Raw genomic sequence first — 26599 nt, 5'->3', positions numbered from 1 at the left:
ACACACACACACACACACACACACACACACACACACACACACACACATATGCGCGCGCGCGCGTACGCGGCAGCCTGCCCTAGGACGGCACCCCGGGCCGGGAGAACCACGGCGTTTGTTAAGCCGTGAGTAGAAGTGTAATATCTCATTAGTCCTCACCACAATCCTCTGGGTGTCCCCATTTCACAGATCGGTAAATTAAGGCTCAGAAAAGTACCGAATTTGCCCAAGATTACACAGCTTGTCAGGGACCTCGTACCCAGTCTCTCTGCTGCCCTCTCTACAACCTGGTGGCTTTCGACAGTTGTACCGCTACACGGGAGTGCCGGCAACACTTCACAGGTGAACTGCAGGATGTCAATCAGTGTGTACCCTTTTTTTGTTTTTTTTTTAAACTGATCTCCCTCAAATACTCAAGAGTTTCAGAAATGTATGCCAGCAAGAATGCTGAGCCTAAACTGCATGTGAGCCGTGGATTATAACTTTTTTCCAGTAAGAGATGAAAGGAGAACAGTGAAGTCAGAGTGTGCAGCTTCAGGAATGTGAAAGCCCAGGCCAAGGCTAACCCAGTGTTGAAGATGACAAATGAGCACAGTGGTCACTGTGGATACTTTATGGACCCTATTATACTGCCCCAGCGACTGATTTAAGTAGTTCCAGCTCTTCTGTTTGTATTATCTTGGGTCTCTAAATCCCTCCAAGTGTTCCTCCAAAAATGCTAGTATTTAGGGGCGCCCGCTGGCTCTGCCGGTAGAGCATGCGGCTCTTGCTCTCGGGGTTGTGAGTTTGAGCCCCACGTTGGGCGTGGAGATGACTTGAAAATAAAATATTTTAAAAATGCTGAAACAAAATAAAAATAAATACTAGTATTTAAAAGTATCAAGAGAACATAAAACAGGAGGCTCCTTGCAACCCATAAAGCTGTCCTTCAAAATCCAGACATCCCGTTGTGTTCCAAGCATTTGTGCTGGATGCTTTAAGAATATCCTCACTTATTCCTTATCACAAGCCAGAGAGAGAAAAATTATTGTCACTGTGCTATGGCCTTGGATGTGACCCTGACCCCTTTTCCATCTCCCCCTCCCCTGCTGCACTGTAAGGTTGGGGAGGGGCTGCTGAAAGAGTTACCTAGGGCAGGTTCTGTCTCAGTCGCAGAGATCTCACATAGAGAGCTCACATAGAGAGATGCCCGGGTTAGGTGCTCAATGAATATTAGATGAGTAAATAACAAACAAATGAATAATTCTGGGGTCCTTCGGACCATGGGTTGTGTTTCAGAAAGGCATCTAGGGCTCACCTTCTCATCACAGAATCCCTTCAATTGGTGTAAGATAAAATCAGGCAACCCACTGATCCCTTTTCCAGGGGATGCCTACGATGAAGGCTGGTATTTCTTCTGGGTCGCTAAACATAACATTGCGAAGGGCATTCCCTGGATGCATCCTCTGGGATCTCTATAGGATCCCTGTTTTAGTAGGGATCCTCCCCCCCAAGCCCTTTAGGGGCTGCCTGAAGGCTGCATACTGGGATCCAGCCTCTAGTTTTCTCTCATATACTTAATAAAAGTTATCCTGCTAGAGACACTTCTCTTGAATCCTCCTCATAGAAGGGCTCATTTCCTGCTAATCGTGTTCACTTAAAGACTTCTAAATGGAAAGACAGAAATAAACACACCCCAGAACATTAAAACAGCAATCTTCCATGACCAAGTAGGGTTATTCCCAGGAATTATATTTTAAAAAATGTATTGAAAAGGGAAGTTAGGGTTTTGAGTTAAGATGGTGATTAAATGCATATATCTAATTTCACTCCCTCCCAAAACCCCACTAAAATTTCAATAAAGAAATTTTTAAATCAAGAGATAAACCCTGAAGGATGGAGAGAGCAGGAAAACAGACAACAGCCACAGAATTTTTGAAGCAGGATGGCAGACAGCCATGCGGTTACTGACTTATCAGCCCTGAGGAAAAAGACATCTCAACTGGCAGTGGGGAAAATGGAGCCAACTTGATTTACATTGCAAGGTTCTCAGAAGGCACACAAACTCCCAACCAAGGTCCCCCTGGAACTGTGGAAGAGTTTGCTAAAATAAAGGCCATGATGAAAAGCAGTTAAATCCCTAGATTTCTTCCCTAACTCCAAGCCAGGGGACTACAAGTCCCTCCCCATCCCAGCCATGGTCTGGAAGATTTTCCTCTGAGGATGGTAAGATAGAGAGGGTAATTGGGGGCGCCTAGGTGGCTCAGTCAGTTAAGGGTCCGCCTTCAGTTCATGTCACGATCTCACAGTTCATGAGTTCGAGCCCCGCATTGGGCTCTCTGCTGTCAGCACAGAGCCAGCTTCAGATCCTCTGTCTCCCTCTCACTCTGCCCCTCTGCCACTCTCTCTCTCTCTCCCAAAAATAAACATTAAAAAAAAAAAAGAGCGCATCTGGATTGGAGAAGCTTCAAATGCAATTGTGAACAGAGATACCATACTGAAAATACTAGAAACAAGGGGATTAAGTGACCATGTCCTATGGCACAGAACCCTAGCCTTCTACTGTTGGGGTCCCAAAGTGGTCAGAGTAGGACTTTTGCTGTTTAGGCAGGAAACTGGAAGATTCTACTCTGGGGTATTTCACCAGCCCTAGAGGGAAGACCTAAAGATACTAACATAGAGGTTTCCCCCAAAACAACCCAGCTGTGTCACCGTACAGTGGCAAATCCAGCCTGTGAGTTGGCTCAGAGTTTTTGACTAGCCCTCTAGCCCTCCACAACCTTAATCATGGCCAAACATTCCCAGACATGCAGGAAATTTTCTAATGCAAAGAGAGAGACAAAACAAACAATAAGAGAAGTAACTTGCAGGAAACAGGTTATACAGAGAGAAGAAAGGGTCCAAAAAGCCCATTTTTAATATCCTTAGAGAGATAAGACAAGATAGTACATCTATGAAACAAGAACAATATGCTATACAAAGGAACACCCAGAATATAGCAAGAGCAACAATTGTGTCTCGAAAAATAAAATCATGACAGCAGAAACAAAACGTCAGTAGAAAGATAGGAACATAAAGTTGACTAAATCCCCCTAAAAACCAAGCAAGCATACTAAGAAAATAAAACAAAAGAGTAAAACATTACAGGACAATTGCAGGAGTTCAACATCAAAATAACAGAAGCTCCAATAAGAAAAAAGAAAGGTGAGGGGGTGGTGCCTGGGTGGCTCAGTCATTTAAACGTCTGACTCTTGATTTTGGCTGGGGTCATGATTTCGCAGTTCTTGAGTTCAAGCCCTGCGGAGGGCTCTGCTCTGTGAAGCCTGCTTGGGATTCTCTCTCCCTCTCTCTGCCCCTCCCCCCACTTGCACTGTCTCTGTCTCTGTCAAAAATAAATAAACTTTTTTTAAAAAAAGGGAAAAACAAGGGGCGCCTGGGTGGCTTGGTCGGTTAAGCTCCTGACTTCAGCTCAGGTCATGATCTCACGGTCCGTGAGTTTGAGCCCCACGTCAGGCTCTGTGCTGACAGCTCAGAGCCTGGAGCCTGTTTCCGATTCTGTGTCTCCCTCTCTCTCTGCCCCTCCCCTGTTCATGCTCTGTCTCTCTCTGCCTCAAAAATAAATAAACGTTAAAAAAAAATTAAAAAAAAAAAGGAAAAAACAACCCAGGAAAATGGAAGAGAAGATATTCCTCAATGAACTAATTTGAGGAAATTTTCCAGAACAGAAGGACATGAGTTGCCAGGTCATTAAAGGTGTGTCCACTAAGACCCAACACTTTAGATGGAAATAAACTCCCACCAAGGCAAATTAAAGAGAAGCATCTAGAAACTTCCAAAACAAAGTAACATACAAAGGATTAGATACCAGAAAGGCTTTGGATTTCTCAACAGCAATGCTAGAACTTAGGGTGACCTTGCCCACTGACATTTGCAGAAAAGGTTCTGGTAAACTCTCAGAGAAGCCAAAGCCACACCAAGAACCAGAAGCTCTGCTCGGCATCCCTCTTCCTGGAAGTGTCCACCTAGTACAAAACCATCCTGTCCTTTAGCAGCTAGATCATTCTTGCTTCTCGGCATTTTTTTAGGAACACGCACAAATGTGGTGAAGGCGTAAACGAAAGCTGCGCGGGGCAGCCCTCCCCTAGGAGGGCAGAGCTTCTTCCCGGGCGTCCAGAAGGCCAGTGCCTGCAGGTGACTGCCGGCTCTCTCCAGGAGACACGAAGAATGTAGAAGTGAATGGAAGGAACAGCGGTGAAGGGAAGGAGGCCTGAAGAACAGAGATGGGGACCAAGGGGTCCTACCCTGCTCTGGTCCCCATCCTTCTTTCCTCCTGCCACCAGCTCCTAGGCTAGGGGAGCTGAGGCAGGCTGGCAGAGGGTCCCTCCAGTGAGTTCCTGCATTTCATCTCTTTGTGTCTTTAGCTCTTGGGGATTAGGGTGGAGAGGGCAGAGGTCAGGGAGGTCTGCTGCACACATTATGTTGTAATTTAAAAAAAAAGAAAAGAAAGAAAGAAAGAGAGGACCGGTGCTTTAATCTTTTGACAAGGACAGCTGCTCCCAGGAGTCTGCTTGGTGGGTCTCTATCTCCTTGTTTCTGCAGCCCTTAGACTTAACTCAACCTTACTGTGCTCCAGTGTATCAGATTCCTCATTTGTAAAATGGGGATAATAGTAGCCCTTCCCTCACAGAGTCACTGAGACCACTAAGTGAGTTAGTATCTATGAAGTGCTTTGAACACAGATGTACCGTAGAAGCGTTTGCTGCCGTGTTACTATGGTGTTAGGGTTCCAGGAGTGACAAATAAAGCCGCTGGGCGGGGGCTGGGGGGGGGGGCGGATGGAGGCGGGGAAGTTTGGGGGCAGGGGACCGAAGAGATCGCGGGGTGATGGGGAAACAGGGGCAGCGGGGACAAGGGGGAGATGAAGGTGTCTGGGGGAGGAGGATTCCTACCAGGGGATGGGCCACAAGGGCCGCACTAGCCAGCAGGTAGAGGTAAAGAGGCTGTGGCTGGGAGGAGCTGTGATACCATCTGTAAGCTTGATCTGTTTAAGTTTTATAGGGCAGAGTAGGCCCCAGGGAAAAGTGTCCTGATTCTCACATCCCTGTGAAAAAGCACACGCCCTGCTTAGAGCAGAGGTCCCCTACTCTGGACCACCCAGGCGCAGGATGGGGGGTGGTGCTGAGCGGACAGGTCCATGGCCGAGCTGGGGGCTCAGCGGCAAGCCCCTCCTCCCACACAGGCGGAGGGCGGGGGGGCAGACTCAGCCGGGCTCTGGTGTTGGACAGCCTGAAGCCTTCCCACAACTGCCAGGGGGACTCAGCTGTTTCCCCGCAGCAGGGGGAGCGGCCACCCTGAGCCCCTGCTGCCCGTGACCCTCCCCCTTCCCTGGTTGTGTCCCCATCCTTCGCGGGCTCGGGGGACAGAGAGGAACAGCCGAGGGGCCTGTGGGGTGGGGGTGGAGGGCGCTGGAGGCCACACCAGAGCCGCTACGTTGGCACCCACGTGAGGCCTGGTGAGGGTGCCGTGGGAGGGGGGCACCCCCTTCCAGCAGAAGAGAAGCCAGCAGCCCCAGCACAGGCCCCATGCGCTAGCTCTCCTCAGCGGGCTTCCCTCACCCCTGCCGCCGAGGGCTGGGAAGGAACCTTAAAGCAATCTCTGTTCCTCATCTCAGCCTTCCTCCCTGCTTCCTGAGACGCGATGCCTTGGTTATGTAAATGGCAGGATGACCAAATGGCAAAGTTGATGCTGGGGACACTCAAAAATCCACCTCGCCTCCCAGAGGGCCTGGGCTGGGCAGGGAATGAGGGAGGGGACATTCTCTGTGTCTGGGCTGCTGGGAGAGAAGAGAGGATTCTTCTCTGGATCCTTCTGGATACCTTCCGGTCCTTTCTCTCCCTCACCCGCCCCTCCTATCCTCTCTCCTGGACAAGGAGTGGGGAGTTCGCTACCAGGGTGCAGGCTGTGGGTACAGAGGCTTGTGTTCTACCTGTGTCTGCCCTCTGCACCCTGCCCCCACCACGGGCATAGCCCCTGATCAGCTGCCTGCGGGAACTCCTTGGTAGAACCTTTCCAGGAAGAAGGGCACAAGTGAAGGGGACAAACCGGAAACACTATTGCTTCGGGCTATTGGAGCAGATTGCTTAAAACACACTTCTGGTTTTACAAGGTGAAAGCAGCCATTCCTCGAATTCTATCCTCAATTCTGACACCCTAACGATGTGTCTGAATCAGTCTCACTCGGGAACCAGAAGACCCGTGTTCCAGTCCTGTCTTGGGCAGAGCTGTGAAGAATGTTCCATGGCTTCTCTCAGGACTGGGCCACTGCTGATAGGAGGGTGAGGTCATGTGTGCAAAGGGCGATGACAGGAAGAGCTTGGAGGACGGGGCCACTGGGAGGCCTGGAAGGTGATAAGGGGACCCAGAGGTGAGGAGAGCCTGCTTCATTCATCCTGGTCCCCCTGAGGAAGGCTGTGCTCCTCCCCGAAGGACCAGACTGCTAAGAGTAAGGAAGCGTCCTCACAGCCATTGTGTGCGTAGGAGGCAGGGTGGGGGGTGACATGGGAGGGAGGGCAGACAATGATATATTCTCAGAACTCAGAAGCATTGAATCATTGAAAGGATGCAGGGGAGAAGGGGATAAAGGTGGCTCCTCTAGAGCCATGCTATTCAGGGTGCTCCATTGACCAGCCCCTCTTCCCAGCACGTCCTCACAGCCTCCCCCCCCCACCCCCCTGCCGCCATGGCCCCTGGTGCTGAGTGAACTCTGGTAACAGGCTGGTTCAGAGAAGGAAGCCCAGGAAAGGGGGCTGGGGGCAGACCCTAGAGCAGGATTTCTTGATCCTTAGAAATTGAGCCCCTTCTGAGAATCTAGTGGAAATTCTGCTCCCTCTGCCCAGAAAAATGAACAGACAGACACACAATCTTGGCACACACAGCAGGGGGGTCATAGGTCCTCCGGAGCCCATCCCTGAACACCAGTCCACAAATCCGATCTTTCCTTCTGTCTCAGCATTGCCCAGGTACTTATTCCTCGGTGCCCCACACCAGGGCCCCAAGGGCAGAGACACAACCCCTGCCTCAGGGAGCTTGCAGGCCAGATCAGGATGCAAACCCCAGGGACTTGGAGCCAAAGCAGAGGGCTTCCTGGAGGAGGCGCTTTTTTTCCAGGCTGAGGAGACAGCCTTGGGATCACAGCAAACCCACAGGCTCTGGAGTTAGTCAGGTCCTTCATCTATAGAGTGGGGACCTATGCCCACCTCACAGGGATGGTGAGAGATAATATTGATGGTGTTTAGCATGGGGTAGAACGAGGCTCATCATAAACGTGTTGTGAATACTCCCTCAGCTGTGGAGGAAGTGAGCATCCTGGCTAGGTGTGGAAAGTTGAATAACGACCCTCCAAAGATGTCCACATCCTAATCTCTAGGATCTGTGAATATGTCACCTTACGTGGCAAAAGGGACTTTGCAGGCGTGACTATGTTAAGGGTTGGAGGTGGGAGATTATCCTGGATTATCCTAGTGGGCCCAATGTAATCATAAGAATCCTTATAAGAGGGAAACAGGAGGGTCAGAGTCAGCGCAGATGTGAAAATGGAAGCAAAGGTCAGACAGACAATGAGCTGCTGCTTTGAAGCTGGAGGAAGTTGCCACGAGCCAAAGAATTCAGGCAGCCTCTAGAAGCCGGACAAGACAAGATAAAGGGTTGTCCTCTCAAGCCCCTAGAAGGAGCACTGCCTGGAGGATCTATGTTCGATTTCCAACCTCCACAAATATAAGATGATAAATCTGTGTTGTTTTGAGCTAAGTTTGTGGTAATTTGTTACAGCAGCAACAGTAAACTAATACGCTAAGCCTTGCCAGAAGAGGCCAGGGCCCGCTGGGGAGAAGTTACGGGACAAAGGGAGTTCGGAGGGGAGTTTCTGTAGCTGGGCAGGGCGAGGAGTGAGCCTGTGATGGGAGGGGAGGGCCGGGCATGGAGTGCTCAGCCTGTGATCTCACCCTTGGCCAGCCACAGCTGCCCTGGCATCCGGACGCCTGTCAGCCTGGGGTTACATGCCTCACTGGGCCAGAAAGGGATCCCTGTGTAGCCAGGCCCCAGGCAAGGGTGGGGGTGTGGCAGAGAAGGCTGGTGCCAGGGGAGGGAGCCCAATCAGCCCTGGGGCTGCAGAGGCCACACGAGTGGAGGGAGGAGGCCAGCAGGGGCTGGCGAGGTGCCCTGTCACCCAGGGCCCCACCAGCTCGGTCCTGCTCTGCTTCTCTCCTGAGGGGCATGAGCGTTCCCTTCCTCTCTTCTTTTTCCTCCTTCATCCCTGGGGTCTCCTGGGCTCCCCCCGGGAGAGAGGGAGGGGTAGGGAATTTGGGGCTAGGCAGCAAATGGTTGGGTCACAACTGGCTCAGTGACGGACTAGCTGGGCGACCTTGGGCACATCACTTGGCCTCTCTGAGCCTCCTTTCTCCTCCAGAAATGAGGATGATAATAATACATTAATTATTTTTGTATTAAATGACTCCATGCATGAAAACACAGTCCCCAGCATAGAGTAAACCCTATCTTTGCCTCCTCTGCTTGCTGGCCTCAGTGACGTATGTTAGGTGAGGAATGTTTTACAGTTTCATTCATTCTATTCAAACAAGTATTGATGAGCAACACCGTTTTTGATGAGGAAGACATACAAGGGAAAACAGACTATCGGCACATAAGCGGAGAGCGTGCGATGTGTTATGGAAAACAACGAAGCAGGAAAAGGGAGTGCCAGGGATTGAGGTAGGGGAGTGGTTTGCAGTTTTGTGCAGGGGCCAGGGAAGGTCTGTCTAACCAGGTGCTGCTGGAGCGGAGACCTGAGGGCAGTGGAAGAGTGAGCCGCGTGGGCATCTGGGGGAAGCAGAGGGAACAGGCCTGGTGGGAGCCCTGGAGGACAGCAAGGAGGCCAGTGTGGTTAGGACAGAGCTGGCGAAGGGAACAGATAGACAACAAGGTCTGACGTCGGGGGGCTAGGTGGTGAAGGGCCTTGTAGGCCACAGTAAAGACTGGATTTCACTTTTACTCCAGGGAAGCCACTGGAGGGTTTGGAGCAGAAAATGATACGCTTCGGCTTACGTTTTAGTTATTTTTTAATAAGAGTTTTGTTATTTATTTGTTTATATTTGGAGAAAGTGAGAGCAGGGGAGAGGCAGAGAGAGAGAGAGGGAAAGAGAGAATCCCAAGCAGGCTCTGCACCAGCAGCCTGGAGCCTGACGTGGGGCCCAACCCCCCGAAACCGTCAGATCGTGACCTGAGACGAAACCAAGAGGGGGACCCTCAACCGAGCCCCCCAGGCGCCCCTGCTCCGGCTAACATTTGAAAAGAACCACCCTGGTTGTGCTGTGAGAAGGTTCTAGTTGGGAAGCAACCCCGGGGGGCGGAGGGGTAAGAAAGCCCGAGCTCCTTGCAGTAACCGATGCAAGAGATGATCGTGGCCCAGACCAACTGTTGCTGGGGGAGAGACTGGAAGAAGCAACCAGACGGACGACATGTTGATGGAGTCTCGCCGACGGGATTTGCTGATGGATTTAACACAAAATGTGAGAGGAAGGGGAGTCAAGGGTGGGTCCGGGATTTTTTTGTTTTCGTTTATATCAGAGCAACGAGAAGGACGGAACTGATATTTTTGGACACAGGGTAGCTTTAAGGGGGACCAGGTCTGGGACGATGGTGGGGACGTGTGATGGTTAATTTTACGGGCCAACCTCACTGGGCCACAGGGTGCCCAGAGAGTTGGTCACACACTATTCTGGGTGTGTCTGTGAGGGTGTTTCTGGGTGAGATTAACTTTTCGATCCGTACACTGAGTAAAGCACATTTTCCTCTCCAATGTGAGTGGGCCTCATCCAATCCATTGAAGGTCTGAATAGAACAAAAAGGCTGAGTAAGAGAGAATTTGCTGTCTCTGCCTGCCTGACTGTCTTCGAGCTGGGACACTGGTCTTCTCCGGCTTTGGGACGTAGACTCGGACTGGGTTGCTCTCCTGGTTGTCAGAAGTAAATGTTTGCGGTTATGTTACGCGTGAGATCCTACTTAATATCTCATGGAGATGTGGAGCAAGCCGGTAAGTGAGATCGTGAGGGAGTGAGAGTAGATTAGATCTTTGGACTGGATTTGAATCCTCCAAATCTGTCCCTTGACCCAGTTCAAGCCGGCCTTCTCTACACAACTGCTGAAACGGAATCCTTTCCTGCACTGTCCGGGGCCCCAGCCGCATCCTTGGAGAGCATTCCTGTCCTTGGTTTCTCTAGAAAGTTCACATAAGCTCCAGAATTCCTAAACCCCCTCCCCTCCAACTCTGTGGTCCTCCAACAGAGGGGAGCCTCACTGCAAGGTCAGGGGTGAGCGGAGGGGGTGCCCCACCCAGGCCAGGCAAAGGGGGGTCACACTGCAAGGGGCAGATTCATCTTTGGCTCTCTTCATCCACGCCTAGTGCTCCTGGTCCCCCAGCAGGCCTCACCCCCAAGCCCCTCACACCAGCTTCCCTTAGGGGCTGGGACACCACACCCACCAGGAGGGAGGGTGGAATGGATGGCAGGATGTCCAGGCAGGCCCAGCTTCCTAACTGAGCTCACCTCTTATCATTTGGTGACTTGGGAAGTCACTGTCTCTCTGAGCCTCATTTTCCCCGTCCACAATAAAGGCCTATGTGCTGCTCCTGCCTTATGGGATTGCTGAGAATAAGATGCACCTACCACAGTGACTGGTGCTTGGTAATAAACCGCCGTGGAAAGCAGGTCTTTTAGACTCTGTTACCCGCTCCCAGCCGGCTTCTCTCCTTTCGGAGTGATTATTTTACTCCTGTGTTCCTCCTGTCCTTCAGAAGCCAAATTTTACCGTGGACATGGGCAACCAGGGAATGGTTGCCAAGGGCAGGGCTTTGGGAAAGGCTGCCTGTTGCCTAGGAAACTGCCCCACTCCAGGGTCCCTGGGGTTGCCCAGGTCGATGGGTACTGGCGCCACCTGCTGGATTCAGTGCCACGCTGCTCTTAAAGCACTCGACCAAGGGATTCCCTTCTTCCGCAAGCAGGGAAGGCGCTCTGCCCCTGCTCTCCTCCCCCCCCAGTATCTCCACCATGAAAAGTCTGTCCCTCCTTTGCGTCCCTGGATATCCCCAGAGACCAGAGGCACAGAAAGGAGTTAGAAGCACCGTGGACCATGGGAGGGGTGGAAGCAGCATCCTTCCCCACAGAGAAGGCCCGAGGGCTGATTCCCCGTAGTGTCGCATCCAAATGAAGTTTCTCCCCTTAATTGATTTCCTGGAGCCTGGAACATATTTCGTTCCCCACTAGCCTTTCCACAGGAAAAGAGCAGTAGGGAGGGAGAGGTTAAAGTTAGGGGTGGGAAAGTGACGTGCAGGGTCATGGCAAGGTCCCTACACAACAACAGCTTCTGGCTCCCTCTTCCTTCCCAGCCGCTCTACCCCTGGTGACCTTCGTCCTGATTTCCCTTTTCTGGAGAACCTTCCCACCCACCTTGCCAGCTTGTCAGAGGAGACCCCTGTGGCTTCAGACCAAGCCCAGGGGGCAGAAGAGAAGCAGAAACCTGCTCTGAGAGACCAAGTCTGCTGAGTTGGATGCAGGCAGCCTCTGATGTACATTTGCCCTGATTTGTGGGGTCAAAACACAGGAGGCTGTTGGCTGGGGTGGGGGCGGGGGGGATCTTCCATCACGAGTAGAGAAACTAAGGCACCCAGAGAGGGAAAGGCTGATCTCTACGTGTGCCAGGCTAGTACTGCACCCTGTTACCATACCATTCCTCCTCCCCGACACTAGCTGGGATGCAGGGTACAGCTCACTTGGGAGCCAGACACCCTGCAGGTGAGGGGCCCTGTCCTGAGGACAACAGGTACAGGAAGCAGGGTTTTGGAGCTGGGACCTGGTAGGTGTTGCCCGGGGTTGCATGCTTTGACCCTGGCCCTGCCTCTGACCAGACACCCTGCTCAGCTAGAGGTGGAGGGTCGCTGGGGGAAGGGCATGAGGTGGAAAGAACTGGCCCCCTAGCCCCAATAAGGGAGGGGTCGATGTGAAAAGTGGGAGGGGACACAGATCCGGAGAGGTTGGGGTCAGAGTCTGGCTCTTACAAGCTAGGAGGAGTCCTGACCGAACAAAAAGCTTTAGTGTGAGGGTGGAGGGAGGAGCTGCCTCTCCCCCCGTGGCTCATCCCTCTTCCTCTCTAGACCCCACTCCTGATGTGAGGAGATGGGACGGAGGGGGAATTGAGGGTAGCTGGGTCGTGCACAGCTGGGGTGCTGACCCCTCTCCAGGTCGGCTGCCTACCCACTTCCTGATTGGCACTAGAACCACAGAAGCTCAAAGAACCCTCAGAGGGCTAGCCTGGCCCCTCCCGAGCTGCCAGGTCAAGCCATCTGAGCGCCCTTGCTCTCAGCCTGCAGATGTGGGGCGGATGGGCCGCGGGGGGAGGAGGGGAAGGTGGGGCCAGAGTCAAGGGCCACCTCTCCAGCTGTCCTCCAGGGTGGGCCACCCATGGCTGCGCTGCTACCCACCAACTCTCTGACTCCAGTCCCCTGTAGTGTAAGCCGTGCCTCCCAGGTTCCCCCGGGGCTCCTGCCCTGGCTAGACCAAGTACCTGCAGCTCTCCCTGGCCCGTGGCTTTGATGTGCTGGCCACGGAGAGTGTGCCGAGCCACCTCCTGTGGGTAGCGGGGCAGGCTGCCTGGGAGCTGGCGTTGTTGGGGGGGACTGGGACGCTGGCCGGCTGCCTGCTGGTGGTGCACGCCCTCTCCCTGCGTGGCTAAACCCCCGTGCAGATGCTGCGACCCGCGAGCCAGGACCTGGGGCGCTGGAGCAGCGTGGCCTGGTGCCTGCGTGACCACATCTTCCATAGCCTGGTGGCAGCCAGCCTGGACTACATGGATAGGTGAGTGTGCCTGGGTGAGGGTGAGGGTGTGCCTGGGCCACCCACACCAGGCGGGACCAAGTGGACACGTTCTGCTGATCCTGGGGTCTATGACCTGCATCTGTCCCAAATGTGGCTCTGGACTGCCTCTGAATGTCCATCTGATGTGGCCTTCCTACCCAGAGCGACTGTCCTTTTGTCCCAGCCAGGGCCTCCCCTACTGTGGCCGAATTATACAACCCAGAGCGAGCGTGTTGTCTGGGGCCAGCCGGCGCACGTTCGTCTACAGCCTCCATTCCTTTGGGGAGCGTGAGGGCAAGTAGGACGCGGGAAGCCGGCTTTACTGAGCACCGCAACCTTCCATGCACTTCTCGCATCATCCCTGCAGCGCGGGCATGAGGTAGACGCTATGCTGTGTCATCTGAAACTCTTCTTTGGCAAGTCTCAGAAATCGCGTAATTGGATTCCCAGATTTCCTCAACAGTGATTCGCTAACTTGGGTCTTGTCAGAATCACCGGGGCCCAGAGGCCCAGAAAGCATCCTGCTTCAGTGAGCCTGGGCTCCGTTTATTTTTAGTTCCCCGGGGGATTCTGACACACACCGAATTTAAGGACCATTGTGCTTGAACTTCCTCTAGAAGAGCCAAATTAAGGCTAACATACCTCAAGTAATGCAAAGGTCATTATTACAAGGTAACCCATTGTATTGGTCAGCTCTAATGGACCCCTTAGGTCTAGCTCAAAAGGAAAATGCTCCCTTTGAACCACTCACACCCTTGATGCTGAGCGGCTCTGTATTTCTCTAAAAACCCTTAGATCTTATCCATCTCCGTTGCCGGTCAAGCTGACTGTTGTACGGTTTTTGTAAAGCAATGTGCGAGACAAGCTATGAAACATGGCCTCATTGTGGTCCATCCCTTCTCGGTTTTCACCGTCCCCTGGTATCCGTGCATCCTTCTCCCACCGAGCTGTGTCACCTCGGACTCTGAGGTGCTCACTGAGGCCACAGACGCCAGGGTGCAAGGCCTCCAGGGACGCTGAATGACCCAGTCACTTTGCAACAGCCCCTGGAGCAGTCACTGAACTAGCTCTGAACCTACCCAACGATCCTGCCCTCCAGGTCTTTCCTTCTCATCCCTGAAGATGCCACAAAACTGGAAAATGCCACAGTGGAAGGCTGGCCCCAGCCCAAGGGGCTCTTTCAGGAAGGGCCTGGGAGAGGGTAGGTACTGGCATGGGATGCCAAGAGTAGCCTGAGGCAAGCCCCCCACCCCCAGCAGTCACGGGGATGTTTCTGGCTGTTCTCCACCCACAAACTAGCACCTCCTACAGCCTTTGCTCATTCCTGCCACTGGAGCATTCAGGCCATCTTCTTTGCTCCTGCTCCTGAGTGATGTCTGCACCTTGGTGGCACAGCTGTGTGCCCAATGACCAGCCATAACAACAGAGGCAGAGGAAGGCAATGTGAATGTCCCAGGACCCCCAACCCTAGGGATATTCAGCAGCCCGTGTGTCCCTGCTGTCCCCATCAGGAGGGGTTTGAGGCTAGGACACGGGTCCTGAGCAGCAGACGAACAGTGGGAGCTAACCCACTCTAGCTGGTACCCACATGTGTGTCTCAGCTGGTGACACTGAAGGCCCTGGGCTCAGCGGTCAGGGCCACGGCTGTGCTCTACTTCTGCCCGTGTCCAGGCTGCACCGTTCGGCATCACCAGGCTGTAGCGGGTACTTTCGGGCAGCCACAGTGAGGCTCCCGATGCCCGTCTTCTACAACCACGACCACCCCTCTGCCACGCTGCCTGTGTGAGCTGCTGTCCACGGGTAGCAGTGAGCGTGCCGGTGTAGGCACAGGCCTGGGAGACCTCCCGTCACGCGGCCCACCTGCGCCAGTACCCCCTGGAGCACCGCCAACGCCCTCCTCACCTTCCCGGGGGAGGCTGGGCCTGGTGCCCCTGCCCCCCCACCCCGGCCCAGCTCTGATGGGGGCTCTGGGCTGCAGCTCACCACCAGGATAGGGGCCAACTGCCCAGTGGACGAGGGGTAGAAACAGGATGGCAGAGGTATTGAGACCTCTTGATTTATTCAGGTTATTTAATATACAATGACGCAACTGTGACCCCAAAGTGTGCAAAGTTAAAGCCTCCGACTGCAGCTGAGAGGAGAGGGGAGGAACGGTACACCTGGGGATGGCGGGGAGCCAGGAATGACGGGCAGCCTCCTCCCCAGGGCCAGGAACAGGGGGAGTGGCCTGAGGAGCAGGGCCTGGGGAGCCTAGGGCCAGGGGAAGGGGGCAGAGACCTCCCTCTGGCCTAGGTCAGGAGCCCAGAAGTGCCACATGGCTGAGCGGGCAGCAGCCCAGGAAGGGGCCAGAGGCAGGGCCAGGAGAGCACCATTTCTGGGGTGGGGAGTGGGGAGGGAGGTGCCCTACAGAAGCCAGGAGGGGCCACCTGCCCCAGGGGTGGGAGCCAGGCCGGAGCAGGCTGCAGCGAGAAAGACCTGAGGCAGGCACAGGGCCTGAGAGCCCAGGCTGGCTAGGCTCAGGGGGACTGGAGGAGGGGGGGCCCGGGGGGCTCCCAGGGCATCCGAGCCCCAGGAACAGTCCTGACTCTGCAGGGGAGGGCCAGGAGGGGCCGCAGACCCTCAGGGGCTCCCCTCCTCTCTCCCTGGAAAGGAGCTGGGGAATCCGTAGTGCAAATCTATGGACCACTCAGTTATGGAGGGAGGCTGTGCTCAAAGGGGCATCCTGGGGTGCACCCCCTCCACTGCCCCGGCTTCCAACACCGTCCTCAGTACAGCCGCTTCTCGTAACTGTGGGGACAAGGCAAGAGGGGAGCCAAGCGTGGGTGTCTGGACCCTGCCCTCTTCCCAGATTCCCTTGCCATTAGGCCTTGGGCTGCCAGGGTGGCCCCACATGGGGGGCCGGAGGGGGAAAGAGCAGGCCCTGTGCCTCTGTCTTCCCCAGGCCAAGGCTCCTCAAAGAACCATGCCAGGTACAGAGACAGCCATGATCCTTCTGGCCACAGCTACAGCTGAGTAGCCTGTCCTCAATGCTGGGGGTGGAGACAGAGCTCAAGAAGGCACAGCCCAGTCTCCTGGAGCAAGCTCAGAGCAAGCCGAACCTCTGCTGCCCGTGTCTCTGCCCCACCCCTGCACACACCGTGGCCTAGGCCCCTTGCGGTCATTGGGTCCAATCCAAGACGGGGAAGCCTCAGGCCTGCGGTCAGGGACATCTCTCTGCACCTCCGCCGGAGGAGGGGCTACTGTCGGCTGCCCCCAGCACGGTGCTAGCCCTAGGGTCCCTGTCCCACGATTACACCCCAGTGCCCCCCTCAACCCAGTGCCCCCCACCCCGAGCCCAGGTCCCACCCACACTGCCCCTGCTCTACTCTACACTTGGCCCCGGGCAGCGCGGTTACTTACACGGCAGAAAGGTATAGCTACGGGAGGATGGGGCAGAAAGAGACACAGGTTAGATGCCCGCCTATGCCTGGGGGGCCAGGCCCTCTCGACCAGGGCGGGGATGCATGCCTGCAACTTGCTGCCAACTAGCACTGCTCCCGCCCACGGTGGCCCCGGCACCGGCCCTGGCATCTGTCTCTCTGCCCTTCCCACCAGAGGGCTCGCGCCCCCAGCCTCCACCAGCCTGCTCGATGCTGCCACCAGCAAGAGCCCAGCACCACCAGCCCCTGCCACCAGCCACCAAGCTTCTGAGCAAGCAAGGGACTGGGAGCCCGGGAGGGGCTAGCAGCCGCGTCTCCCATGCCCTGCTCGGGGAGATGCCCGAGGGGAGGGGAGGGGCCTTGTCTGCGTAGGGGCTAAAGGACAGGGTTCAAGGGTGGGCTAGGCCCTGCAGGACAGGGTGATGGGGTCATCCTGCAGCAGCATCCATCCCTGGAGCAGATGGCCCACGGGATCCCTGAAACCTCAGCTTGGCCTCTGAACCACGGCCCCACCTGCCCGACCCAGTGCCAGCCAGATGAGGCAAGGAGGCCACCACACTTACGAGTGCAGGCCATGGACGCCACCCTCGATCTGAGCCGACATGGTCCGCTTCTCAAACTTGAGCTCCCCTGAATACATCATGGACCTGAGGGCGGGTAGGTGGAGCAGGTCAGGGACACCACAGGAAGAAAGAGAGAGGAAGCAGGGAGGAGCCAGGAGCCTCCCAGGTGTCCCCCCACCAGTGCCCCGTCCCACCCACTCCAAGTCCCACTCACCGCAGGACTGACAGGCTACGGGCACCGATATCCTGGCAGCCGTGCTGGATACCTGCTATGAGGTAGGGCACGAACTTCTGAATGGAGCCTTTGTCCTGGATGGAGCCTGAGACCCCCTGTGCGATCTTCACCTTGTCCCCCTCACTGCATGGAGGGCAAAGAGACTGAGCCACGCCGCCCATGATTCAGGGGAGCCCACCCCCCCTCTCGAGGGTACCAACAGAGGGGATGCCACCCAGAAGCCCCCCCCCCCCACCCCGAAAGCAGCCACTCCCCGGCTGCCGTGTAAAAAAGCCTGCGTTCTGAGTCAGATGGCCCGGGGGCAACCCCACGTCCGCTGCCTGTACCCTGTGCCTCGGTTTCCAGAACTATAATGGGGGGACTGGGCAGCATCTTGGGAAGTCAAAGGTGGTGGTGGAGGCTGAAGGGTTACGGGCCGATCTGCCTGGGGGCAGGGTTCAGAAGCAGGGCACCTGAAGTATCGTTTCTGGCTGCTGCTGCTCTTCTCCATGGCATCCAACGAGCCCATGCCCCGGTATTTCTTGAGCCTCACCCCATCCGAGAAGAAGTACTCGCCAGGGGCCTCCGTGGTGGCGGCGAGCAGGGAGCCCATCATCACTGTGGTGGTCGAGGGTTAGTGCCTCTGGCCCCATAGATCTCCTACTGCCCTCGCCCGGCTCCCAGCCCCCCACCAGCCCGCCCAATCCCCAGCAGACCCCCTCACCTGTGGAGGCTCCAAGGGCCAGGGCTTTGACCACATGACCCACGGTCTGGATGCCACCATCAGCGATGACCGGCACCCCAAAGCGCCGGGCATACTCGGCCACCTTGTACACAGCAGTGCCCTGGGGCCGACCGCAGGCCATCACTGCGGGAGGGGACACAAGTCAGAGGTGCCAGCGGCAACACAGGAGCCAGGGGTGGGCCCCTTTCTCCTTGTGCCCGACCTCTGGGAAAAGGGACAGGGCTGGATGGTTATGTCTGAGGCACACGACGGGTGGCAGCAAATAACACAGGGTGACTGTCACTCCAGGGACCCCTCCACCCATCGCAGCACTGTGCGGGATTCTCAGGGGGGTGTGCCAGTACTGGCCTTCCGAGTATAGCGCCCCCACCCCAGACTGGTGCGTCCCCAGCATCAACCTCTCTCATTTGCAAAGCCTGATACCAGGGTTGGGTGCTCACAGCCTCCTTTGGGATACTGGGTTGCATTTCTTTGAGTTTAGTTGTCCAAAGCCTTCAAGTACAAGGTTTTGCGTGGGAATTCTAAGGAACTAGGACTTATTGAGGGCCCGAGATAGAGAAGAGGCCTTCTCTCCAAGTTCCCGTTGTTTGTCTTGACCCTGTTGCATCCCAAGATTTAGAACAGTGCCTGACACATAGTAGGTGCTCAATTAATATTTAAGTTACTGAGGAAAGGCCCATGTTTTACCACAGCGGTCAGCTAAGGCGAAGGGTAGAAGCTTAAAAGCAGAGGCTCTAAAGACCAAATGGGTCACTCAGTGTTCCAGAGAAATGACTCTCACTACAGGGGCCGGATACATCCCCTCAGGTCAAGCCAGGACCCACAAGTCAGACACCAGGCTCCAGGGAGCACCCCTCAACCACACAGGGACATGCGTCAGGGTCTCACACTGCCCCACTTCATGCTCAGGAGCGCACCCCGCAAAAGGGCTTTGTGACTGAATGGATCCCCCTCTCCCACTGTTGCCACGTGGCCATAAGGGCGTGTATGTCTTTTCACAGGCAGGGACGTGCTGTCTCCATGCCTTAAGCATCTGCCCGTCACAAAGCTGGTCCAAACTCTGAGCTGGCTTCCAACAAGCACCTCAGAGAAGTATTCACACCAGCCTCGGACCTCCAGATTGGGCCTTCCTGACCAGAATCTGAGAAGCAGGCTGGCACACACCCGAAACTCGTAGCAACCTTATCTTCCACCAGCCTCCCCCGAGTCAGTGGGCCGGACGGGCAGAGTCCGAGCCCAGGTCAGCCCCGAACCCACCATCCTGGGAAGGGGCCTGGCACAGCAGGCATTTACCGCGCATCTGTGCAACGAGAGGGGGGCCCCAGCGCCTGTGGAGGGCCAGTGGGGTGTTCTGATTGGCATCACTCTCCTGATACCTACCTTCTTGGGTGATGCAGATGGAGCCACAGCCCATCCCCACACGCAGCCCGTCCACACCAGCATCGATCAAGTTCTTGGCCTGAGCTGCTGTCACCACTGGGGGTGGAGGGGACGGTTTGGAGGAGCGGGGAAAAGAGGAACAGGGTGAGGATGGGATGCCCCTGGCTTGCCCTGGGGCTGCCTGGGACCCCAGTCTAGCCCCCCAACCCAGAGTGACCACGCCCATTCATTCAGCCCCCTGTGCCCGTGCAGGAGTGACGCTGTCACCTAGGGATGCTGAAGGCCAGAGAAGTTACACAGCGAGGGGGCAAGGGCTGGGGGCTGACAGGGGACCCTGCACTCACCATTCCCCCCAATCACCTGGAGCTGGGGGTACTTCTGCTTGATGTAGTGCACCATGGCGATCTGATACACAGAGTTCCCTTGGGAGGAGTCCTGTGAGAAGGGGGACGGGAAAGCTTAGGCTTCGATGGCTAACAGTCCTCACGGGGGGAGGCGGGGATCACGAATGAAAAACTCCTGAAATTGTATGAAAAATGTCATGAGAAAGCTCTTCCCCTGCCCCCACCGGGGAAAACACTTGACGACTCTCAGCAGACTGAGTCTCAAAGAGGCCTGCTTTCCCCAAAAGGTTGAGCACCACTGGTTCACAGGCTCAGAGCAAGGCCCCATCGTACCCACTGTGTGGACTGGTCCTCACAGCAAGGAGATGTTGCCTGGGGCTACATCCCGTTCCCACCACTCACTACCAGACGAAATTACTGAATTTCTTCAACCCTGGCTTCTTCGTCTGACAACGAGACCTGGTATCGTACGTCAGGGAGCTGTTGTAAGGTTCAATGAGTTCATCTACATAAAGGTCTTGCAGGATCTGGCAAGCGGGAGGCTCTCGAAGAACGTGAGCTAGAAGTATTAGGGTCAGCTTACGAGTGCAGGGGGCCCTCAGAAGGGACTAACAGTTTGTTCTGAGCCATCGGAGTACCAGTGACCCTCCTAATTCCGATTCCAAGCTGAGGGGCAAAGCTGAGTCTTCATAAGCTTCTACTCTACGAAACCACCCTGCTCCAGGGCAGTGCCCGTACCAGTACAATGACATCGGCGCCTGCCTGGGTGAGCAGGTCCAAGCGGTACTTGTCATCCTCACGGGTGCCCACGGCCGCCCCGCACAGCAGCTGCTTGTGGGAATCCTTGGAGGCGAGAGGGTAATCCCTGTTCTTCTTCAGGTCAGTGCGGGCAATGATGGCCACGAGCTCATCACGATCATTGACAATGGGCAGCTTCCCTGGCGAGGAATGCAGAGGTTAGGTGAAGGAGCAGGCCTCTCAGGGCGGGGGTGGGAGTAGGGGACAGTGAGGTCAAAACAGACCAGGCTAGAGATCCCACTGAAGTATCCAAACCAGCCACTAGGGGACAGCACCCACCCAGGAAATGCTCCTAGGGACCTGGACCTCTTCCCAAGGAACAGGAAGCAAAGAAACCTCGCGGCCAAGTAGGTGCCGGAGCTCTTCCTGCCCTGTGGCCTAACCAGGCTGGGTGGGTGGCCCCTGAGCACTGGCAGCCTTTCACCTGCTAGGCCACAGGCCACAGTGGTCGAAAACTCCTAACCAGGGCACAAATGTGAGGCTGTCCTGCAAGGAGGAACATGTGCCCTCCCCAATACCACCCCTAAGAAACAATCCAGCATGAGCCTCGGAAGCATTTCCCAGTGTCTCCCACGGGGACCTGATGAATGTTATGTCAGCAGCCCCAATGTCAAATAAATTTAATTACAGGACTTCTCAGGGCCTTCGATAAGCTGACACACAATTTCTTATGGAATAAGGGGGTTAGAAAGCAGCATGTTTCAGACTTTTTTTGTGTGCGTGATGAGCATTTCACAGGACTGGCTATTTGGGGAGACATACTGTGGAGATGCTGAATAAGGACGTCAGGATTCATGCTCCAGGCTGGGATTGTCTGAACCTTCCCAAGGCCCAGCCTGGTTGCTGGGACAACCTGCAAAGCTCTAAGGAGACAGGGGGCCTGGGGTACAGGGAGCAAGTCTGGGGGGTCCTGAGATTTCCGCTTACTCCCAGGTACCTTTCTTGCTGCGTTGCAGGATCTCATTTGCCTCTTTCAATGTCACACCCGCCGGAGCCACCACCAGCTCATTCCGCGTAGTCATCACCTGTGGAGCCAGGAACATTTGCCTGTGGGTTGGCAGGTGAGAGAGAAGGGAGCCAGGCCTCCCTCTGGTCCCTGGTCACAGGAACCAGCGTGAGGCCCCAAGATGTCAGCCATGCCCCAGCCACACTCCTCCCTGCCCTGGAGGTACCTCACTAAGGAGGGTGGTGTGGTCCTTCTCGGCAAGAAAGTCAATGTCTCGGGAGGTTACGATGCCCACCAGCTTGCTGCCCATGGTGCCTGTCTCAGTGATAGGGATGCCCGAAAAGCCATGACGGATCTTGGCCTCCAACACGTCGCCCACAGTGTGTGAGGGGCTTAGCACTACGGGGTCTGTGATGAATCCCTGTTCAAATTTCTGTGGGTAAAGACAGGGGAAGGAAAAGGCTAGAAGTCGTCCAGGTGGTACACAGCCACACCACAGAGAAGCCAGGGCCCTTAATGGGGAGAGAGGGTGGCGGGAAAATGAGGGCTGGGCCCCGTGTCCCCACCGTGGAGACGAGCAGACAAGACCCCCCGGCCGTCGGCCAGGGGATGCACCAGCCTGCAGGGCTGGCGTGGGAGGGTAGGAGGATCTCTATGGAGGCGGCGGCCAGGTCGCATCTTTCTGGGGACAGGCCTGGTACTTGCCTTGACCTTCCGCACCTCATTGGCCTGGAACTCCGGGGTGCAGTTGTGGTGAATGAAACCAATACCGCCCATCAGCTGGGGGTGGAAGGGAAGCAAGATCAGAGCCAGGGGCCCACACTCTCACACTGCAAACCTCCCTTCTGAATCCAGCCCACCCTGTTCGGTTCCCCAGCCCTGGGTCCCCACCCAGGTGTCTGACTCACAGCCATCGCAATGGCCATGTCAGCTTCTGTCACAGTGTCCATTGGGGAGGAGATCAGCGGTGTCTTCAGGGTGATCTTCCGAGTCAGGGCTGAAGTCAGGTCCTGAGAATAGAGGTGGGGTCTAGGTGAAGAGTTTTACCATTCACTCAACAAACATTTATTGAGCCCCTATGGGCACCCAGCACCAGGACAGGCCTGCAGCTATAGAACTGAACAAGGCAGGTGAGGTCCCTGCTATCCCTCCTGGAGGTTACATTCTACTTGGAAAGAAAGGTGACAAACACGAAAAACACATAGATTATCTCAGCCAGGATAAAGGCTCCAAAGAAAGACAACAAAGAAAAGTGGCCACCGGAAGAAGGATGTGGTGGTCAAAGCCTCTTTCTTGGGATGTGAAAGTGAGAATCAATCAAGTCAAAGTGTGAGGGGCTGTCGTTGCAGGCAGAGGGAGCTGTGTGTGACACCTGCCTCTGGTTCCAAGTCTTTCTGAGGTGTATTTAAGAAAGAAAAAGGCTAGTGCGGTAGGGAGAAAAGGGAGGGGCGGGAGCTAAGGGGTGAGGATGTGTCACCTTGAAGGCCACAGAGTGGAGCTTAGATTTGACTCTGAGATGAGAAGCCACTGGGGGGGCGGTTAGGGTCCCAGGCAGAAGAGAGACATGATCTGATTTATGTTTTAAAGAGGTCACACTCAAGGCTCCAATGTGGAGAATGGACTCTACGTGACGAGGCCTGAGGCAGGGAGGCCACCGAGAAGGCCGCTGGACAGGGCCAGGTGGGGCCAGGACAGGGCCAGGAGAAGGCACGGGAAGTCTATCAGGCATCCAGGAAAGTAAGTGACTAAGGATCTGCGACTCGGAGAGAGGTCAGGGCTGCAAATAACACATTTGGGAAGAATCTGCCTCTGAGATTCAGGCCAACAGCTTGTGGATCCTAGCCCCCAATGCACTCACAGACTTTGGCATATAATTTTGGGAGATCCATAGGCCCTTGAAGCCCATCCACAGATCCTGGTTCAGAACCATGGCCCTGCAGTCTAGAAAACTCCCCCGTCTCCTCCTTCCCCCACTGTACCACAGGGCAAGAGCCACAGCCTTCCTGACACAGGCCGTAGGATGGGGACATCCTGAATGGCCAGTGGGGGGACTTGTCCATCCCTTTCTTCCTCGCACCCCACTCAGGTCTGGCACAAAGCCAGAGAGCTTGGTAACCTTTGTTAAACTGAACAGCTGAACCAAGACTTCCTGGATGCTGTCAAAAAAGACATATCCAGAATAGCCCGAATTTCCCCCTAAAAATCTGTCTGCGTCAGCCCTGGCAAGCAGGCTGGACATGAGTTTCCCCAACATAAAAGCGATCCAGGTACACTCAGGCCCTTTGGTCTTTCATGAGAATCAGACCTAAATAAATATCGATAACAGCAACAAAGGAAACTATTTTCTCAATGTGCACAAGTTCATCATAGAATAAGCTAACTTTTCCATGAAATGACTTCTACTCATCAGCACTTAACCCTTGGCTTCTGTGATTTTGTCACATGTTAACTGTGTAAAGGACATTGTTCATTCACTTGGCTCCTCACTCATCACTTGGCCCCTCCAATAAAGCGAGGCACTGTGTTTCCTTGTATTTGTCCAAAATCTAATTCTTTCAAATCCTCTCGCCAATTCCTGTGCATTATGGATCCACAAACAAGTCTGTCCGCCTCATCCAAAGTCGCCATAATTTTACTGGCTTCTGTCATGTCCTTGCTCAGCATTTCAGACAAAATCCAATCCTTCCTGTCTAAGGTAATAAGGCCGCCACACCTACGCCCATCTTCTCTTGGGCCTTTTGGAACCTCACCGCGGGCGCTGTCAGGGACAGCCCTCCCGCTCTGTGCCTGGCCCACCACTCAGCGTACCCCTGAATCCCCACAGCTGCCTCTGCCCCATTAGACATAACCCACTGCACTTTGCCAGTTTCTCTGGCAGAAATAAAGGCTACATTCCCAAGAAAAGTCTCCCCCACACCCCGCCCCTGAGCATGAAATCAGCCTCTTCTGCCACACACATAGTCCCTCTCCCCCAGGTCAGCAGAAGAGATACTCACCACCTCATCAGCTATGAAGTCTATGAATCCTGGGAGAATCAGGAAGTCGCTGTGAAGACAGAAAAGTGAGTGTTATTGGGTGGGGAGGGGTACCCGAAAGGGCCAGGGCCTGCCATGCCAGGGGAGGCAGCACGGAGGTGGGAAGAGGGGCAGAGACTGGAGCCCTCTGATCCCTGCTGTTCCCTGGTCAGGGCTGAAGCACCCTCATGCCCCCCCAACTAGCATCTTGCTGACTCCGGCCCAGAGACCCAGAGCCAAAGCCAGCAGAACGTCTGTGGACCTGGGGTGCCACCAAGGCAGTTGGCCCCAAATGTCTATTGCCCTCAGGGCTAAGAGTTCATCGAGGGGCACAGAAGTTCCTGTAATGACACACGTAGCAGATACAGGGCCTGCCCTTGAAAACTTCTCAATCTTCATAGGGGGAGACAGTAAGTAAACATAGAATGAACCCGAAAACAATTTACTGGTGCAGCATGGCATGGACACCACAGAGCACGGGACACGCTGCACAGCCCGGTGCCAGGGCTGCTGAGTCACACAGGGTTCAGAACAGTGTGGAGGGTCCCCAGGGGGCTGAGCGTGAAGCAGGTTCTGACAGAGCAGGCACTCCACGCCAGTTGAACTAGAGCGACCTACAGACATGGCCCGGGATGCGGAAGGGAAGGAGGGGGCTTACAGTTGTTAGGACCAGGATGCTGGGGCCCTTGCCAAAGTATGACAGCTGCCAACCCTAGGGTGGGCCACGGTCACAGCAAACCCCAGAAGGGGAACGCAGGCCTGCATGGGTATGGTAAGGTGCCGTGCCATAGGCCCTATGGGCTCAGTCGGCCTGAAATCACAGGGCCTTCACGGACTCACCCAAAAGCAAATGCTCCACACTTTAGGAACACTCCTAACTGGACTAAGCAAAGAAACGGCACCCCAAATGCAGGAACGAAAAGCTAGAGGATGGACGGGAGGGGTGAGGTCTTTAACCTGCCCCAGACCTAGAGAAATTCCTAGGAATTTCTCTAGGGAGTCTTCCTAGAAGACTCCAGTGAATGATATAGCAAAGAGATACTTTCTCCTCCTTCGCCAAAGACCACCAAACGAATAAAAACCCCTAACTGCCCCTGCCCTTGGCAGCCTTTCTGTCGAGTGAAGAGGCCTCTGTGGCTCACTGAGAGGCAGGACAAGAAACGCGGGAGTCAAGGCCCCTTGAAATTTTCTAAGTATTATACCCATCCTTCACCTGGTCCATGCCTTAGCCCAGGCAAGAGGAACCATTGAGGAGTGATTGGGAATCCTGGGGTCTAGGGAAACGGCCTGTCAAGCAGGAACACTTATAGGCAAAGGCAGGGACTGGCAGGAGACAGGGCAGAGATGCTTTCGGGTCGCCAGCATCCTTCCTCCTCCTGGTCCCAGGTTCTGATGCTCTTTCCTGGCATGGACACAGTCCTGCAGCCAGGAGGAGAGCTAGTGCCAGGCCCGCAGCCCGCAGGACAACTGGCCCAGAGCCCACAGAAAAGCAAACTAAGCCAGGGGCAAACAGATAGGTCGCACCCTCCTCCAAAATCCCATATGGGGTGGGCTTGGGGTGGTAGTCACATAATACTAATGTCCCCGGGGGCACTAGTGCTAACCTGTGGGCAAGCAGGGGCACAAGTGGAAGGCTGGATGGGTCCCTGGGAACAAGGAGCCATCCCAACTGCCCAGTTGGGCCTCTCCTGGAGGCAACACCCAAGCAGCTGCCTTAACTGCACTCCAGGGTCCCTTCTGCTCTCATGTGACGCTGGGAGCCAGAGGGTGTCCTGGCCGAAGGTCTGGAAAAAGTCTCTCCGTAACTCCCACATCTCCAGTTCCTACACACCCCAAGTCCCCTCCACGGGGCCAAGATGCCCAAGAGAGGAGGAAGGAGGCAAGCCGGACCCGGATCCGGCCATAAACGGGGCAAAGCACCGAGGGCCCGTGATGTCGCTGTGCCACGTCCGTCTGCTCTCGGCGCGGGCCTCCTTCCTTCCCTTGCCCAGCCCCCTCACCCCCACCTTCCAGTCACTCGAATCGGGCGTCACCGAGGGGGGAACCGTGCACGTGCGGCGCCAGGGCCGGGGGATCGCGGCGCGTTGGTGAGTGCACCGATGTGGGGCCGAGGCCCCCGGGGCTTACTTGTAGGTGAGGCCGTCGGCGTTGGCGAAGAGCTGCTGCGCGGTGAGTCCATCCTCGGGCACGTAGCCGGTGCCGCCGCTGATCAGGTAGTCCGCCATGCTGCTGGGAGACACCGCGACCCGACATAAACACCCGCGCGGGCCGCCCCGCTGCTGTTGCTGCTTTCGC

At 55.4% G+C, this 26599-nt stretch overlaps 1 protein-coding gene across 4 annotated transcripts in view; it reads right to left on the bottom strand.

Annotated features, from left to right (window-relative positions):
- Positions 1-14921: 14921 nt before the first annotated feature.
- Positions 14922-26599, bottom strand: part of IMPDH1 (inosine monophosphate dehydrogenase 1) — a 15890-nt gene continuing 4212 nt past the window's right edge. The window contains exons 2-16 of one of the 4 annotated variants that reach the window (XM_040472045.1): positions 26432-26533; positions 24287-24335; positions 22199-22300; positions 21996-22070; positions 21517-21723; positions 21282-21369; positions 20285-20484; positions 19547-19637; positions 19203-19298; positions 17802-17945; positions 17551-17695; positions 17078-17221; positions 16864-16947; positions 16281-16297; positions 14922-15668 (exon numbers count right to left, since the gene is read on the bottom strand). In XM_040472045.1, coding sequence (XP_040327979.1) covers positions 15568-15668; positions 16281-16297; positions 16864-16947; positions 17078-17221; positions 17551-17695; positions 17802-17945; positions 19203-19298; positions 19547-19637; positions 20285-20484; positions 21282-21369; positions 21517-21723; positions 21996-22070; positions 22199-22300; positions 24287-24335; positions 26432-26533 — 1645 coding nt within the window. In that variant the 3' untranslated portion in view covers positions 14922-15567. The remainder of the gene's footprint in view (positions 15669-16280; positions 16298-16863; positions 16948-17077; positions 17222-17550; positions 17696-17801; positions 17946-19202; positions 19299-19546; positions 19638-20284; positions 20485-21281; positions 21370-21516; positions 21724-21995; positions 22071-22198; positions 22301-24286; positions 24336-26431; positions 26534-26599) is intronic. The other 3 variants (XM_040472046.1, XM_040472048.1, XM_040472049.1) reach the window with 3 other exon arrangements.

The sequence above is a fragment of the Herpailurus yagouaroundi genome, unplaced genomic scaffold (assembly GCF_014898765.1).
Source record: "Herpailurus yagouaroundi ecotype Mexico unplaced genomic scaffold, PumYag 100, whole genome shotgun sequence".
NCBI lineage: Eukaryota > Metazoa > Chordata > Mammalia > Carnivora > Felidae > Herpailurus > Herpailurus yagouaroundi.
The sequence above is the reverse complement of the archived record's forward strand: the minus strand, read 5'-3'. Positions and strand labels throughout refer to the sequence as shown.